General features: G+C 44.9%; 1 protein-coding gene across 1 annotated transcript in view; it reads left to right on the top strand.

Moving 5' to 3' along the window:
• Positions 1-1,197: 1,197 nt before the first annotated feature.
• sdc3 (syndecan 3) overlaps positions 1,198-19,379 on the top strand; it is a 35,781-nt gene continuing 17,599 nt past the window's right edge. Inside the window, exon 1 of the mRNA XM_041955969.1 lies at positions 1,198-1,678. Coding sequence (XP_041811903.1) covers positions 1,625-1,678 — 54 coding nt within the window. The 5' untranslated portion in view covers positions 1,198-1,624. The remainder of the gene's footprint in view (positions 1,679-19,379) is intronic.

Genomic DNA, 19,379 nt, shown 5'->3' with positions numbered 1-19,379 from the left:
GGGGCCCAGGGGTAGCTGCCCACTTTAACCTGATAATTTGATTCATTGCAAAGTTGCTTGGTAAAAAAACAACCTGAAGGCGGGTCCTTACTATTACATGTCTGTCTGTCTTGTAAATGGGCCCTTGTGTCATCATGTATGTGTAGATGATGAAAACTGCAAATAAGGGGTCAAAAGAGGCCCCCAACTGGTTAACTTGCCATTGGTAGAAACAGAAACTCATCACTATAAAAGTTTATGTCTGTGAAGCATTTTTATCAGCGTTTAGATACGAAATCGTAGATGAAGCTGTGGGCATTAGGCCATATTTAACCGATCAGATGTCTGTTTTACTAGTGTTGTAGCTATAACATCACCACTTTCCAAAGGTCAAACTCTGGCTTTTTCCAGAGCCCTCAAGAGAGGTTGAAAACAAAAGTGAACAGTTTGGAGCTGCTCCATCCAATAAAGATTATTTTGTCCAACTGCTATTTGACCAAGAAGCCATTTCAATTTGAAGAAGTAGCTGTAGCGTGTTGGCTGTTAAATTACCAAACACATGCCAGTCAATTTAAGGCGTTAGCAGGTTCCCCTTTTGATTTTTCAAGGAGCCCTCTTCAGTGGCTTTCAGCAGTCATTACATGATATGCTGTCTGACCGCACGGATGTTAGGCGACACAAGAAGGCTAGCGCATAAATATTAATACAGGTGATGCAGGCACAGGTGTGAGCTCATCCGGGATTTAAAGAAAAAACAAAACAAAACAGAAGCGTCTTGACCGTGACTCAGCCAATCACAGCGGAGGACCGCAGCTGACCTGGGAAGGTGTGTTATAATGGCGTGCAGCCAACCGGAACCACCTGAGCGCGAAACAAAAGGCCTCACCTGGCAGCGGCTGTAAACGCCTCGCGGTGCGCAGCGCGCCGTGCCTCGTGCATATGTGTGTGTGTGTGTGTGTGTGTGTGTTTGTGTTTAATGGGCTGATCTCGGGCTGCCGGTGCCTGAACGAGCTGCAGGGGGCATCCTCGCCCTTGCTCGTGGAGATCCCCCCCTCCATCTCTCCCTCGACACACATACACACACACACAAACACGCATATATATACGATCTCACACACACACACACACACACACACACTCAGCTCCTCCTGCCAGACTCCCAGACCAAGCAGCGTCGCCATACGGAACATCCTGCCCTCATCGGAGAGGGGGAGGAGAGAGAGAGAGAGAGAGAGAGAGAGAGAGAGACTGGAGTGTGTGTTCAGAGAGAGAGAGAGAGACGGGCAGAGAGAGACTGTGTGCGTATTAAGAGAGAGAGAGGAGAGCTCTGGCGTCTCCCGGTAGTAAATCTATCAGGTCTCGAGCAGAAAAACTCGGAGAAACAGACAGAGAAGAGGGGGAAGAGGCCTCGCGACAATCTCGTCGTTTACCGGTGACCTGGAGCAGCGGCAGCGCGTGAAGCCTTGGATTAAAAAGAGCGACCAGAAGGACCGTGCGGACGGGCGGTGCGCTCTGAAGTTGGACAGACTACCGAGACACCGACAGCAAAGCAGCGGCAGCAGCTTTTGTTGCCCCCCCTCCCCACCTCCCCGAACCCCGTGAAGGCAGCGGCGGCACCGGGAGGCTGTGCCCGCGCACCCCGACCATGAAGCTGCCCTGGCTACTGGCGCTCACGGCGCTGCTGGCTCACGCCGCCACGGTAAGCACTCAGCCTCAGATCCTTTGTTAACCGGGGAGCTCTCGTGCACACAGGAGCCAGGGCATTTTCGTGCGTGCGTGTGCGTGCGTATACGTATGTGTGTGCGTGCGGTGCGATGTCGTTAATGAGACGGCGGTGTCGGTGATCGGTAGGAAATCCTGCACTCGACCTACTTATCAGCCCTTATTGGCCGTCCGTGACTCCCGCTAGGGGGGCTGGCGACTCCCGTGCACCCCCAACCCCCGCTTGACGCACACACCCACAGACACACACACACACACACACACACACCAGCCTTTGTGTCTCAGTGTCGGGGTTTATTGTGGCCTGTGTCAAATCAAGTCAGGAGGTGTGTGTGTGCGCGCGCGCGTGTGTCGGTAATTAGCGGGTAATCTCTAATTGAGCTTGATTACGGGTCTTTGTGCGGTGCCTCGCTATGTGGTGTCTGTGTCACCAGCTCACATCCTGCCGCTAATTTGAGGGGCTCCAGTCATACTGCGGCTTTAACGACTTTATTACCGGGTACTCGTGCGTTGGGACGCGTGTGTGTGTGTGTTGAGGAGTTGGATGTCCGATCTCCGTGAGGTGCACATCCCCTAGATAACGGCGGCCTCATTGTCCGGATGCCAGAATCCGACCAGGGGCTTCCTCCCGTTATAACCGGAGGTGTGTGTGCGCGTGCGGCAATGTGCGTTTGTGGCGAAAAGTGGGTGGGGTAACGGGGAAGTTAACGGCGATGCGGTGCACGAACGAAGGCTTGGATGGAATGATGTCATCGGGAATCGCGAGGAGGGAAGCTGATTGGGAATGCGCGAGCCCCCCCACCTCTCGCTCTCTCGCTCTCTCGCTCCATACACACACACACACACCTCCTCTCCGGAACCATCCACGCCGAGATTCACGCGCCCCCCATAGCACGCCCACACCTTCCGTTACCGATTAATCCAGATTTATCCTATGAGGAGGAGGAGGGTGGAAGCTCATTGAATCATTGAGAGAAAAGGAAGCAAGTACCAAAAATAGTCAAAATGCAGATCTAATTCTGAATGTACATTAAGAAGAAAACATCCTTTATAATACTTTTTTAATGTTCACCAAACCTGTGTCAGTGAGTTTATAATAATCTTTATAATATTACAATATCTCTTTATATATCTCTTTATCTCCCTATATTATTTTTTCGGTCATTCATGGGGGGAGCACTGAAGCAAAAATGTGCTTTTGGGCCCCTGTAGTTCTCTACCTTCCACCCTCTGTGCAATGTGTATTTACACTGTTGGCTCCAAGCTCCCATAAAGTCCAGTTCAGCCAGTACTCCTTCACTGGAATGATAATTAAAGATCCTCTCCAGACATGTTTGTTTGAGGTGTCTCCTACTTCATTTTAAAGCCCCTTCTATGTTTTTGCCCATCAGTCCTGAATCATACTGATACGTCTACGTTTTAGAGTCAGATTTATGGTGAGCACAGGATTGAGAAAACAACCTTCCAATGTCAAACTCACAAATGCACATGCATCATCCTGCACAGCAAAAAACACATTCTTCTTTAGTGGAGGGGGGCTTTGATTTGATTCAGTTTGCGGTAATTTCATTCAGCAGACTGTGTAGCATGTGAGCACAAGCTAGACTAAAAGAGTACACTCTTTGCACTAGATTTTGACATAAGACACGGACACACAATTCCCTAAAAATACAGCAACCACCATAGGTGATACTGTATTTCAGTGATGCAAGAACCCTAACAAATTTTCAAATAATTATATTATCAAAACCAATTGACATGCAGTGCACCTGAGGCATTTTGAGGCCCCCCGAGGTCTGCAGCCTCGGGGCAGCTGATTGTCTTGTCTTGTCTAATTCAGACTTGCCTAATTTCGTTGTTTCAGTGCAATATTTGTATTGTCAACATCTTGGAGTGTCTTTGTGCTGCCTGTGCTGTGATGCATCACTGGTTTTGACAGCGGTTTTCAACACCACACACACACACACACACACACACACACAGAGTGATTATTACTAGGTCAGTCGGTTGCAATCTTTGCCAAAGATCCTTGGCCCCCAGCTGACCTAATCTGTCTTTGGGTGTGCAGATGGAGACAGGTGTGACACATATATACACATGCCCACACACACTTAAATATACACTGTGTGAGGAGTGTACAGATGGATGTAGGTGTTGCTTGAATAGGTAACACACACACACACACACACACACACACATCAACAGTCTCGTAATTGCAAGGCTCACCTCAAACAGCCCAGGCCTTGAACGTACATGTACACACACACAAGCACACACACAGCTAGCATTTGCTGACAAGATCTTTCTTTAAATGCTCCTTGGCTTGAAATCGACTGACTGTGTGTGTGTGTGTGTGTGTGTGTCTGATCCCCGGTGTCGTGTCTCTGAGTGTATTTCTTGTTATCGGAGATGTGACATCATATCCGGGTGACTATATTTTACATGGGAGACCGATTTTCCCACAGACATCTGTTGTGTCCCATGGATAGCCAGTTTGCGTGTGCGCATGTGTGTATGTGTGTGTGCACATCCGTCTGCCTTCGTGAGAGCGCTCACTGTCCATCTGTCTGTGTGTGGGCTCAAAAAGATAGTGAATCTCCACTGCCAAAAACTTGTTCTCGCCAGCCCTCGCTCCTTGAAAAGTGTGTGTGAGAGTGTGTGTGTGTATGGCGGAAAAGCATTGTGTTCTTGAGGATCATGTTTAACTCATGGAATGAATCAGTGTTTTGTGCCTCCGATTGCTGACAAAGCCCCCCATAGAGAGGCGAAGAAAGTAAGAAGGAGCAAGAAAGAGGAAAAAATAGCCAGAGCGAGGCGGATCGAGGGAGAGTGTGGAATGTGAGAGGCAATTTGACACAGGAAGTGGGCCCTTCTCACTCTCCTGGAGGACAAAGTCCCCTCACACACACACACACACAAGCTGGCAGGTAGAAAACACTCCTGGTGTGGAGGAGGTATTTCAGGTGTGTGTGTGAAAGGATGGGTGAGGGTATGGGGGTCACCTTGCAGTGTGTAGAGGAAATGAAAAGGATCACGGTTCATATCCGGAGCTGTATTCAGATGGCCGACATCTGGGGGTGAGCATGCACAGAGAGACAGAATAATGACAGCCTTCAGTGGGAAAAACATTTATCTCCCCCCTTTCCTCACCCCTTCTCCTCCCTCTGGCTATTCATGTGTGTGTGTTGGATGTGTACTCATGCTGCTCACTCGTATCTGAATGCAATTTCTTATCACATGAGAAGGGCTGGTTTGGCAGATGTGCCGCATTTGACTGAAATGACTTTTTCTTTCTTGTGGAGAAAGTTTTAGCGCGTGATTCAGCTCTGAGGGAATGGAACTTCCATTCGCTATTGGGCTGATAACAGCGCACAGGGATGGAGAAAGCTGCCGTCACAATACCTGTTATTTCGGGGTGGGCTGAAGTAACAAAGGGAGCTCAGAGTTTGCAGCAAATTCTGGAGCTCCATTAGCTAAAAAGTAACTAAGAGCTCAGCCTGAATGGGAAGCTATTCAGAAAACTATGAGGATAAAACAGGGGCCGCTATTATCAGCCTCAAGAGAGCTCAGAAGACCTCCCAGCAGTGTCTGGGACCTTTAACCTCTAATGTCAAACTGCATACGAACAACTTAGGTGTCACATTTTAGTCTTGTCTGCATTTTTCAGTATTCATCATCATCATACTTTTTCTAATCAAACGCATAAGTAAAAATCTATTTCCTGGATTTCTGCACAATTACATCAATCTAGCAAATAAAAGATGATGAATAGTTTTGGTTGAAATGTGTCATTTTTGAGTTCTAGTCCTCAGCCTCCAACACCCTCTACCAGTAAAAGGGAAGGGAAGCCTGTAGGTAGCCTGAGAGGCAAACCTCAGGGCAAATAAAATCCACCAGCATTATAAAATATTCCTAATCCAAGGATTAATCCAGGCTTTTATAGACTACATTATCGTAATTCATTATATTCCTGCCCCAGCCGTGGTGCTGCAGAAAGTTAAAAATGCTGAAGCCACCCAAGGAGGTAATGCTCTCTCAATATTTTACCAAACAGCAAAGATTATTAGAGAGAAGGCCAAAGTGTAAGACAAATATGTGTAGAAGGACTCCTCTCTCATTTATCATCTCATGACCTCTCAGATTTGTAAGTAAAGCACCTGAATGCTTCCTCAAATGAAGGAAAGCTGCTTTCTACCTAACTCTTTATTTACTGATACCCAGGCTTCGGTGCCATATTGTTGCACTTTCTAGTCTGTGTGAATCTCTGTTCACACTGCCAGCCACTGCTTAGAAAGTACCTGTTTTCCTCAATCATTTGGCTCCACAACATTGTGCAACACTAAACTTCCCCAGTGGAATGTGTTCAAGTCATCCCACGAATTAGAAAGAATGCAACCAGAGCCTGAATTCATCCAGCTGGAAAGTTTGGCTCCTCTGCCACCAACAGTAACACAAGTGCCGACACGCTTGCTCACATATATGCACCGATGAACATTAACATTAAAGCTCTGATTATACACACAGATACAGTGCGTCCACGCGCGCACACACACACACACACACACACACACTTGCAGTGCTAGTGAATAGTGGTGTGCAGCAGTTTTGTTGATTTAGTGAGTCAGAGGGAGACGGAGAACGCTGGAGGTGTTTTAGGTAGGTCAAAACCGGCTAGAAACACAGCTCGTGTAGATACTAAACACACACACACACACACACACACACACAGTCTCCTTTGCAGTAATTGGGCAGCGCTGAGCAGACATACATACATATTCTCTGGAGAGGGGGGTGAGATGAATATAGAGAGAAGGGGAGGGAGGGAGTGGAGAGGAATGGAATGGAAAAAAGGGAGGTGTACAGACAACAGGATAATGAGTAAGAGGGAAGGAGTGTAGGGAGTAAAATGGAGAGAGGTAAGGATGGAAAAAGAGTTATGTGTAATGGCGAGATGGGGATGCTAGATAGCAGGGGGACGACGAAAGCAAAGGGAAAGTGATCGAGCGCTGAGTGATGGAAAGAGGATGCGGGGGGGTGGAGCCCAGAAACTGAGCAGAGGATGGGACCGGGAGTGGAAAGAAGGAGTGGGAGGAAAGAGGAAGAGGAGATGGGGGATATTGGGACGTGGCGACGGAGAGAGGGGGGAAACGAGGGCTGGATGACGGGGACGACAACGAGGGGATGGAGCGAGGCCAGAAGGATGGAGATGGAGGGATGTCGAGGGAGAGAGAGGGAAGGTGGGGGAGGGAGGCGTGCACTGCTCATTCCCAGGAGACCGTGCTCTACCTGCTCTCCGCGGCCGTCGCCATGACAACCAGCATGGCTGCCGCTGTCACAGCTTTATCGCCCCTCTCTCCGTCCCCTCCCTCCACTCCTTCTCCTCTCTCTCTCTCTCTCTCTCCCATTCTGTTTCGTCTCGTCTCTTTTTTCCTTGTCACCTCTGTTGCTTCTCTCATTCACAGCTTTTCATATCTCATTCTCTTCTTCTCTTCTCTTCTTTTTGTCTTCCTTGCTCTTTGTCTCTGTATACTACCCCCTTTGCCCCTTTTTCTTCCTCATCTCCTCCTCCTCTCTCCTCCATCTGTCCCACTACTATAAATTAAAAAATAGAGAAGGGAAGAGACGGTAGTTGTGTTTCACCTTTGCTGTCGTGTGTGTGTGTGTGTGTGTGTGTGTGTGTGTGTGCTTGTGTGTGTTTGTGCTATTACAGGACTCTAAATTAGAGAGCATAAACGCAGTGCTGGCTCCCAAAACCACAAAGCATGCTGGGATCTTTCTGTGTTAGAGCTTTTGCTATAAATGAAAACCTCAGAAACAGGGCGCCTCCCTCCCACTAACAAACCTTTATGTGTGTGTGTGTGTGTGTGTGTGTGTGTGTGTGTGTGTCACAGATGCCCTTCACCAGCAACATTAGTACTGTTAAGATGGTGTTATCATTTCCACCCATATTATTCATGTGTTTATCTCTATCTAGTGCTACTCTCTTTCCTCACACGTTTCCGTAGTGACAGGGTAATTGGGTTAACGAAGGGCCGGATGGGCGGGGTCATGCAGACCTGAAACCTAATGCTGTCCAATGGGACTGCTGGAATGCGTATTTCCTGGCAGGCGGCTGATAAGAGTGGTCTGGGTCCGCGATAAGGCCGGCCTCCACGCTCCCGACCAGACCCTGGCCTCCATCTGACCTCCAACACACAATTCCCTCCATCTCCCTCTCCATCAGTTGGCCTTTCTGTTTGTTTGGTAATTTTGTCTGCAACTTTACAGTTTAGTTTATAGTCTAGTCAGGACTGAGTGTGTCAGTGAAACAGTTGATTTACTGAATGGTCAACAGAAGATTAATCATGAATGTTCATTTTTGATCCACTAACTGGCTTCTTCTGGAGCTACCAACCGTATCAAATGGTCTTCATCAGTTATGGGGTTTTCTTTGTTGTGATGGAGATGCATATGTTAACACACAGGCTCAGTAACTGTGATGATTTCATGGTTTAGGATTGTTTTAGAACTGCAGTGATTTAGTTGATTCAATTCAATTTTTAAAGAATTAATACCAAACATTCTCTGGTTCCTACTTGTAAAATGTGAATATTTGCTGGTTTTCTTGTGATATCAGACAGAATATCTTAGGCTGTTAGACTGTTGGACAAAATGAGATATTTGGAAACATCGCCTCGGACTTTTTGAAGTTGTGATGGAAGTTTTTTGTTTTTTCAACACTTTTATGAAGTAGATTTTTAAAATGTTGTTGCATTTTCAATTTTGTCAAAGAATATTAATTAGCAACATTTTGAGGCATTTGAGGCACCCCGGCGGTAGGTTTTTAAGGCGTCGGCCGTCACAGTTACACTGTCTTTGGTTTGATTGCATGTCATTTTCTGTCTCTGTCCTGTTATCACTCATGTTGACGAACAAATAAAACACAAAATGGCCAAGTCCTTTTAAAAGAGCCAGATGCAGCTTCTTAACTTTGACAATTTACTGCTCTTCTCTGATTTATATCTGTGTAAGCTGAATTTTGGGACTAATGGTACTTTGGGCTCTGGGGACTTGTTTTTCACATTTTATAGACTAAACAGTCGCCCATGGACACTTGATAGGTATTGATTTGGCTGTAAAATAATGTGTTCAACTGTGCTGTTTTTCTATGATATAGTAAAAACAAATAATAAAACCTTGGAACAAGGTTGTAGTTCTCGCTCCAGTTGGCCTCTAATGACACCAAATCTTTTCTGCGTTGATGCTCTTTGCAAGGAACCTGTTTCCTTGGCTACATGTCATTGGCTGAGACATTTCTGAATGGCCCTGGCTGGAAACACTATCGCTCTTCCTCTGGGAGCCCATCTTTGAAAATGGCCACTTTGGCCACTCAAAGCCTGGTTAAGTTTGTTTGCGCTTAATAGTGGTAGAGAGTTCTGGTAAATGAAGACACAGTGGAAGATGGAGAGCGTATGTCCTTGCAGGGGATTGTCTCTAAGGCTCTGCTGAAACAGGCAGAGATCACGCGAAATGGGAACGACGTCAAGCCAAATCCAAACGGAGGGGATTTTATGTGGGTGTACAATTGAATGGCTTGTTGTATTGCCATCCAGTCATTTGTGAAAGTACTTTACTTACAGCTTTCATGTCTCAGGGGGTGCTGGTGGTTGCAGGGAAAGGGGCTCAGGTCAGCACTTGAAGGAGAAAAGTTCAGCGAATCACAGTCAGATTTTCTAAGATGCATGCACGCACATGATTGGTTGTATAAACGGTTTGTCACCCAATTTGTTATCCCTTCGTTTTGTCTTGTCTTTGATCTGTCGGCGGCATAGATTCTATTTTCAAACGACCTTCATGTCATCGTTTCCTCTGATAACAAAGAGATTTTGTCAGTTGTGAGTTACAGATTTCCGTTTCTGATGTATGTTTTTCATCAAGGAAGATAATTAATTACAGCTTTATTTTTAATTGTAAGTCGGGCTTATCTGTGGGGTTCTAGAGAGTAATATTTCATCAGAATTTCATTAAAATTCACACTGTGACAGAGATCTACTTGTTTGCATACTGATGTGTACAACCTGTGTGTGTGTGTGTGTGTGTTTGTGCGCGTGTGTGTGCCTAATTGGTCACCGGTTACTCAATTGCTTTTAGGAAGGACACAGGAAGTGAGTATTTATAGGTCCAGCCTTCAAGCTTCAAACCAGGAGGGAGCTTCCTGAGTGCTGCACAAAGGGGGGATTTTATATGGGTGTTTTTCTGTACGCGTGTGTTTACATGTGAAACAGAGGTGGAGGAGACGATGGAGGAGCACAGGGAGGCCGCTTGTGCGAACGAGAGCGAGAAATACTGTGTGCGAGAGGCATGTGACTGTGTATGTGTGTGTTTGAATTATTTAGCCCAACGTCCCGACAGAGGAGTGAACGAGGTCAGGAGCTCATTGCTGCAACGTTTTCCCTCTCTCATCCATCCATCCATCCATCTCTACACCCTCCACCCACCAGCCCTCTTCCGCCTCCTCCTCCTCCTCCTTCGTCGCTCCTCGTTTATTCTGCCTGTCTTTATAAACAGGAACTTAGTAACAAAAGGCTTCCCACATGTTACTCATGTCCCCTCAATTATCGGCAAGCCGTTAGGAAAAAACATTGATCCAATTAAAAACAGACAGCAAGACCCACTGTGTGTGTGTGTGTGTGTGCGCGCGCGCGTATGTGTGTGTTTGTGTGTGTGTGGACCCTCTCAAGTAAACCTTTGAACCCTGATGCTTTAAAGGGCTCTTTCAAAGACATTTGCAGTTTGAACGAGCCACTGAAGCTAATGAGCTGTGTGTGTGGAAGACTGAAAAAGTGCCTGTGTCTGTGTGAGGGGGGGGGGGGGGGGGGGGGGGTTCTCTCGCCCATAAGGCCTTTCTATAAACGCCTCCGTGCACATTCACATGCACTCAAACACACACATGTCCGAAAGTGAGGACCAGCCAGTCCTCACTCCCAAGGTCTAAAGCTTCAAATTGGTTCTCACAAAAATAGCTGTACAAGCACACACACATGCACACACACACACGTTTGCGGCGGCAGGTGATTCATTCTTAATCTTTCATTCCAACAGTTGTGGATTAGCCCTAATCTTAGCCAGCAGAGACCCAGGTCTGAAAGGCTGACTGACACTGAGAGTGTGTGTGTGGGTGTGTGTGTGAGAGCCTGTGTATTGTTTATTAAAGCGTATGTGTTACATGATAATTGTTTCCCGTGTTGGGCTGAATGGGGCGTCTGTCTGACAGGACATGATATGACTGAGGCAGACACACACGGCAGATTGACAGGTCACACTGAAACATTAGACACAGCAGGAGGAGGATGAGCAGGAGGAGGAGGAGGACTAATGGAGGAGAGGCATAACTTCTTTACATTACATTACATTAATTCTGTTTTTGACGTTTTAAGGTTAGCTCAATCATCCCCAGTGTGAGTTGCAGTTGGGTTGGTTGCATTGTTTACTTAATAGCTACTAAAAACTAAGAATCGGTTAATCTTCTTCTTCTTTCGGTGAATAAATCACCAGGAAAAAATGAAAAATGCCCATCACAGTCCAAAATCTGAACATCCTCAGTTTATAATGATTTTAAGATCAGGAAAAATTAATTGAATTAATTTTCTGTTGATTGATAAATTGTTGCTGCTCTGTTTTGCTTTAATTGTGGTGAGTAGATACAAAACCAGAGCCAAAACCACTTATTCGATGCACTTTTTTTCTACAAAGCACTTTTTTCATTTAACAAATGAAATGAATGGAAATTGGCCTCTAAACAGAAGCATTTGTGCAAGATTTTTACATGAATAAACCACAATTCGGCTGCACATAATGATGAGTTATTCAATTTGTCATTCAAAATCTGTTGATTTGTTTTTTTTTGCTTTATAAAATGTCAGAAAGTAGTGCTCATCACTATTTCTCACATCCTCAGATTACTTTTTTTGTTCAACTAAAAGCCCAAAACTGAAAGATGTTCAAATGACAGAATAGACAGACAGAAAACAACTCCTCATGTTTTTTTTTCTTGATAAATGACTGAAATAATTGTGTGTCAAAATAGTTGCCAATTTGTTTTCTGCTGTTTGCGTCAGTACTGACACACAGTCCACAACAGGCATAGTAAATCAGCAAATATCTGATGAAAGCATAATTAACAAGACTGTGATTCTGACCAGACATTTGATGCCGGCTTTCAGGACTGCAGACACATTTCTGTTGGTACCAGAAAAGTACTGAGTTTCAATAATCAGGCCAGCAAGATAAAAAAAAAGAATAAAAAAACCTTCCATCTCCAATCTTTTGCTTTTTCTTGTGAAATCTGAGCGGTTTTCTCTCCCTCCTCCTATACTCACAGCTACAGATGAATTTCTATCAGTGCCACAGTAATCTTGAGCTTCAGGTGTCATGGTGGCCCAGTGGTTACGAGGCATGCCTCATGATTACAGCATCCCAAGTTTGAGTCCGTCTTCTGCTCGTCACTCCTCCTTTCTATCCCCTGAACAGCCAGATCTAATTGTGACAAGAATTATTTTGCTTCGTCATCGCTGAACAGAAATTGTATCTTAACACCTAAGAGCACATGTGGAAACAAAGCAAAAAAAAAAACTGAACAAAGCAGAAGGCATTGCGACAGATTTGAAAGTGATTAGATATTGTGTGGAGATGGAGGGAGAGGAGATTTGAGGAGAGTGAAGGGGGAATGAGGTCAGAGGCAATCACAGACAAAAGTGATATTAAAGCAGGGGTGGTGGCTAAAGTGCAGCAGAGGGAGGCAAAAAAAAAAGAAGAAGAAGCAGCAGATTGGAGAGGAGAAGAAAATGCGGCAGCCACGGATGGGGAAAGGAGGGGGAGACGAGACAGAGAATAGAATTTGTTAATATGTAAAAGCGGTAAAAGGATATGAGCAGCTCATCAGAAAATAGCGTGAGATGAATGGGGAGGGATTGGCTTTAGGTAGAGCGAAATGATAAAAGAGCAGAGGAGCTGACGAGGAAGAAAAAAGGGAAAATGAAAGGGAGACGGATGGGCTGGACTGGTGTCCTGGTAGCAGCCAAGGGAGAGAGACTGGTGGTTAACGCAGGGCCTGTAAAGAGCTTAGAGCAGCTGAGACGGATTGTATGGAGAGAACAACCTGGACAGGATTACACCGAGGCAGAGGAGAGAGGAGGCCTGTAAGAGCAAGATCGTATCGCGCCATATATATTTCCCTGCCCTCCAGTTACACTTTTCCACCGGTTTGCACCAAAGATGTCCACAAGCTCCGCAGTCACGCTTTAATTAAACCAAGTCCACAGTATCAGGCAATTAATGGTCACCGATTGTTTTACCAAACACTCCAGAGCTAATCTGTGCGTTAGACAATCATTCACCAGCCATTAGTTCCTTAAATCCACCTGTTAATTAATTAGTCAGTGAGTAATGTTGCCCACGGAGGGATGAAGCCGTCTTTAACTGCGCCGCTAAAGAACAATCTGAGGTGAATGAGCACACTCGCAGCCGAAGCTTGTTGTAATATTTATGTTTGAGCTGGAGTGATTCAACAGAAGGAAGATAACACTGTCTGAGTGGCAACAGGGAACTCCTACCAGAATTATACGATGCCGTTATCCATTAATCCTCATTATCTGCTCGCTGCTCACGCCCACCTGCTGTATGCATCCATGAACATTGCTTCATATACCATGTAGCAGTGGTTCCTGATGGGATTGTTTCTATGATGCATGTTTCCTTTTACTGATAGGACTGATATTGTGTGTTAAGCGTGTAGCTAAAACTCGAAAACTGTCATAGTCACACAATGAATCCTGTGTCTTTAACTTTTCCATGTGCAGAAATATAAAACTCACAATTTGTTGTTCGAGTTATATTTTGATAAATCACAGTGTGTCCCAGTGCTGCTGTGGGGGTTGCCAGATACGATCAGTAAGCACAGGTTTTAGCTTTGCCTCCAAACCTGGCAACGACGAGTCTTAAGGGATGCTGCACGCAGTCAATGCACTCAACTTTAGTGCACCAAGACAGCAAATTAGCATAAATCCCCAAAATGCTGAACTGTTCCTTGTCAAACAGGACCTCTCATTGCTAGTTGCATATATCTGTTAGCATGACTGAAGATGAAAAGCTGAAGAAAGGTCAGGATACATTTAAGCACAAGCACTGTATGAAAATGTTAACGCACTGCTCTCACGATGAAATGTGACATGACTATTGATTAATTTTTTTTGATCGATTCTTTAATCTACAAAATGTCAGAATATACTAAAACATGCCCATTATAGTCCGAGGTAATGACCCCTTTTGTGGGTCCTGTTCACAGGCTGGGAGCTGCTACCATATATCACCTGATAAATACACTCATGTCAGATGATGCAGAATATTAAATATCATCCGCACATCCGCCAAGACAACAATGAGCCATTCACTGAAGAAAGCGGGACAAACAAACGTCTTATTTCCTCCCTCGTTTCTCATGTTGGCTCTTGATTCAAGTCTTCTGACATTGATTTGTTAGCGTTAATCAGTATCTCATGATAAATATCTGATTAGGTCACAAGCAGTCAGTCTGCTTGGCCCATTAAGACACAGACCATATGCTGCTCTCGCCATATTGAGAGTTCACCGCGCCGCCAGATCTCACAACCTGCGTAATTAGTGTTCGATATCAAGGGCTGTTATGATACACGAAGAATCAATCGGGTATCTGGCTGCGCTGACGGTCACTTGGCCTGCAGTCCGTTGGCTGGAAACCGCTCTAAGGCTCCGGATTGGTTGCCAGTTTGCCGAAGTCAGTCAACCAATGGGAAGGAGCCAGAGAGCGTAGCAAGGTCAGCTGCTTGGGATGGCCCTGGAGCAGCAGTTTGTTTGCCTCCTCTGTGTGTGTGTGTGTGTGTGTGTGTTTGTGTGTTTGAGAGAAAAGGAGAGGTACGGCGTGATAATAATATCCATCATGCCCTCTGCACATGCACTCGCAAAGGTGCATCTTTCCATTCCAGATTGAATTACACAGGGCTGATTGGATTTTTCTCCCCTGCATCAAAGACAAAAACACTCCTCTGTCATTCTCCACCCTCCCCTGCCTCTGGGTCCATTCATCCCATCATCACTCGCTGCATTTCTTTCTCTGCTCGCACCTTTCCTCTCTAAAACGGTGCTTTTTATGCATCGATTTCCCTCCTCGTCCTTGCCATTCCTTCCTCGGGGTATGTAAAGTCGCATGACTGTCGTCTCCCCTGATTACACAAGCTGTAATTATAAGCACACACGCGCAGATGATGCCTTGTGATTCATATTACTGTACATGGGCAGAAATTTGATTCTCATCGCCGTCCATTCTTCTATGTGTGTGTGTTTGTGTGTGTGTGTGTGTGTGTTACGGTTTTCGATTTGGGGCTGAAAAGAAGCCATTGATTACCGTTTCTGAGTGTACTCTGAGTGCCCCTCTCTCTCTCCTCTCTGCTACACAAAGGCATCATGGTCCGCAGGGCGCTCTCTCTCACACGCAGCCACATTTCTGAGCCCTTTTGAAAAGTTCCTTAGAAACACCAGAAAAGTTCCAGCCACAGGCACCACGCCCTCCCACTGGCCCTGCAGAAATAGGCCCATTGAGCCAGGCTATAATCACACACACACACACACACACACACACACACACACACACACACACGAACCCGCATTCAGCCAAGCTCCTTCTCCTCTCTCTCCAGCACTTCATAGAAGCAGCCACAAAAACACAGTCATTGACTCACCAGCCAACCAGCAGCATTCACCGCTCTCTGCAACATTTCTCCAACCAAACATCAATACACTCACCCACACACACACACACACACACTGGCACTCCCCGAACGGCGCGGCACACACCCTCATAAGCACACACATACACGGTGGCGTATTGTGGAGTGTGGGAGCGGCAGTTGTGTCAGAATCTCAAGGCATTTCTGGCAGCAGGACAGCGACGCACACACACACACACACACACACACACACACACACACACACACACACACACACACACACTCACTCACTCAGAGATGCATGTTTCATAAGGTCATATATAATAGAGGAGGATTCCATGCAGAGGGGCCTCGTGTGTGTGTTCGTGTGTGTGTGTGTGTGTGTGTGAGGCAGCCTTGAGATGTGGTCTTTAATCCTGTTGGATTGTCAGATTAGTGTAACAGCTGGGTCCCACATACAGATATACATCTCTCTGCCTCTCTATCACCCCTCCTCCCATCATACTGCCCCTCTGTACTCGGCCAAGAGCTGAATGGATCTATGCATTAGTGTGTGTGTGTGTGTGTGTGTGTGTGTGTGTGTGTGTGTGTCTATTTGTGCGCGTGTGGCGGTCTCACAGCTCCAGTCCATTACATGGTTTCAGACCAGCTGATGTGTCACTACACAGTCATGTGACCTCTACTGAGTCTGCAGTCAGTTTCAGTGTCAGCTGTTCGTGTTGTCAGAGATACGGAGACATTAAAGGTTAAACACACTCTGTCGCCGAGCGCCGCTGCTCTCTCAGCCTCCGATCAGCAGATCACGTTCCCTTCAAACACAAACAGAATATTCAGTTTCACTATTGCAGTTGAATTTTTTCATTGTATTAATTCCCTTGTGGCATTTATAGTTGCAATCCTTAAGGCTGTGGTTAATTTGGCAGTACCTGTGGTTACCGTGGTAACAGCAAGTGCAGTTTAGTATTTCAGCAAACAGTCCTGGAGTAGCTGTTTTGTCAGAAAGCAGCTGCTGTATCTGTTTACAGTGCAACCAAGCAAATTTACATTTTAATAAGAAAGTCAGTCAGTAATAATTAGCCTGAATCTGATTTCATGCTGCACATGGCAACCCTGTCAAAAAAAATCTTTCATATACTATTCTGTAGAAGCTTTTCAGATTAACAATCACAGTCTGCCCTAACCTTGGGAACAAATACATTACATTTCCTGTGACTCCTTCACAATGTAGCCACCATGTGCTTTGCCAGTTGAACACTTTTAATGTGAAGCAGCAGCAGGAAGAAATGTTCCGTTTGCATTAGCGGTAATTTAATACAGCTTTGATATGGCTGTAGAAAGAGTGAACTGATATCATGTAAAATTAAACACTGGAGTACATACACGCCTTATATCCTGCAAATCCTTCGTGCGAAGGTAGGCAGGCAATTTTAATCCTGAGTGGGGAAGGCGGACTTCGCCGCACAGAGGCGATTACAGAAACAGAACAGAAAATGCTTGTATTGTTGACAGGAGGTCAGAAATATCTGCGTGTAATCAATGAGGGGACACCAGTGTCTATGATGTTTTTCAAGTATTTAAAGTGAAGTTTCTATATTTTAAGACATACCACGACCTCCAGAATGAATTGTATAAAAGAGGGAGAGCAGGCAGCCCGCCATCTAATCAGGATTAATGGTCGAGCTAACAGTGAAGCAAATGCTATAGCCTCTGACTGATATGAAGTAATTCTACGCTCTGTTGAAGGTACACTGAGCATTGCCATAAATGGATTTGGGTCTATTGTTTTGTAACAGATATATGAGATAAATGTTGAAAGTCTCTCTGCATGAAAATTGATTTAAATTGCCTTTCAGTGATCCAGATGCATGAGTTTTCCTCCACTGTGTGCACCTGTTCTATCCCCGCAGCTCTCTGACCAAGCCACTCACTGTACCATATACCATATTTAGCAAATGCATGACTTTCCATAAGGGCATTCATCACTTAGATCATCTTTGTCCTTATAACTCAGTGGAGAAAGATAATATTAGAAGGATAATATTAGTGCCTGGATGCTCCTCAGCTGTGGTTTGGTGCTGCGCTGAGACAGCTTTAGGGCCGGAGCAAGCTGGAATAACAAACTGGAGCCAATGTAATGCCATCCTCCCACAGGTTTTGTACAGGGGAATTAATACGACCAACGTGGCTGTGATTTGGATCAGCCATGGTAGCGCTATCAGGAATCTGATCGGCGGAAAGCACTAAAAATAGTGAAGGGAGAAAAAGTGTTTCACTCATTTCCTGGCTGTCGTATAGGAACATGTTTACTGTTTTTGCTCGGTGGTTCACATTCATTGGTCACGGGGAGCACTTGCGTGCGAAAAACTGAGACAAACATGCAGAAAAAGATCAGAAATGTGTTTGGCATAGGACAAATTTAGCGTTTCTACCTTCCCACTCAGCACTACTTACAGCATCATGTCCACAAGGATCTTTTTACCTTTGAGTAGCAGTTTTAGATTATTACATTAGAAGCTAAAAAAAAATGTCTTAATTAACTTTATTTTTGTTTTATAACCCAAGTTAGTTTGAACACGGACATCTAACATACTTTTTTTATTAATCCCCATGTAGCCTGATTTTATCCAAGAACCACTCCCCATCTTTTAAACAGCTAATCAGTGTAAAATTGCTCAGTGGGTTCCTTCTTGCAAACACTAAGTGATGTCTGCTCATGACCCCCTGCTGCAGCTGTTACTGCAAAGAATCTCTTGACACTAAATGATCATTTAACTTTAAAAATTTGGAGCTATTTTATTTGGCTTACAGCCAAACCCGGAGGCCTGGGGTGCAGAAAATACTTATTATTTCACAGGCGGAGACGTTCATCGCAGACATTACAACTATGACATTAAATCTATTTATCAGGAGTGTAGTTGGAAAATCATTCTGATGGCTCCTGAATGGGGTTTAACACACAGGGTGATGGTTTTTATATGTCATTTATTGTGTGTGAAAATCTTGCATGATTCTTATTTAAAAGTACAGTCCTGATTTTTTTTATATTCCCTTATAGCATCACAGTTCATAATTGAATTTCAGCATCATCAGTGAGCTGGGAGGAGATTTTGTGATTCAGTGGCACATTCAGACATTAAAAATAATCGTTGCTTTACTGAACAGGGGCCCAGCGTGTCAGGGGTTTGAAAGTTCTCAACGAAGGGATCACATTTCTTATCCTGATAACCCCTTTTTAAACTTTAATATTAAATATCTGTGGATACTGAAGTCTGATCTGATATAAATTCTCATTATGCCAGTTTTCATTTTCCCTAATACAGCTGCACAGTGTGTACTGAGGCAAGAGTAAGTCTACTTTAAAATTAGTAAAGCAGCCTAATATATATACAGCAGAAGAAGCCTGCAACACAGTTTCTGTTGATTGTTTACTATAATATTTTGTTGGATGTGATTGTATTTTGTATCATTTCTGTGGAGAGGAGTTCCAGTAAGTTCAGATCCAAATATCAGAGAAACGTGTGCATGCTTGGCAGAGGTGGAAAAGTTGGTGTATTGATTAAAGCAAAATGCATCAAAGTGCAATGGAGACACTCTTAGCAAATTAATCATGATGCACAAGAAGCATGTGACTTCAACTAAAGAGATGAAACATCCTGTCTGAAGGACACTGAAGCTCTTTTAATGACGTCATCTTGTTGCACCCTCTGCTTCTGCTGTGGTTTAATGGAACCTATTAGACATGTTGGTCTAACAGTGGTGGATGGAAACGTGTATTCATTTGCATTTTCTTTTGCGGACTTTGTGCAAATTGGCAATGCATCTGGATAGAAATCTGGCCAATGTGGATCTGCGGTGGTTACGTTCCCAACAGAGTTAAAATTAAATTCAATTAAATGCAAAAAATGTAAAACAGCTGACAACAATGTGCTGGGGTGCTGT

The sequence above is a fragment of the Chelmon rostratus genome, chromosome 16, assembly GCF_017976325.1.
Source record: "Chelmon rostratus isolate fCheRos1 chromosome 16, fCheRos1.pri, whole genome shotgun sequence".
In the NCBI taxonomy this organism is placed as follows: domain Eukaryota; kingdom Metazoa; phylum Chordata; class Actinopteri; order Chaetodontiformes; family Chaetodontidae; genus Chelmon; species Chelmon rostratus.
This window is presented reverse-complemented; position numbering and strand designations above follow the sequence as displayed.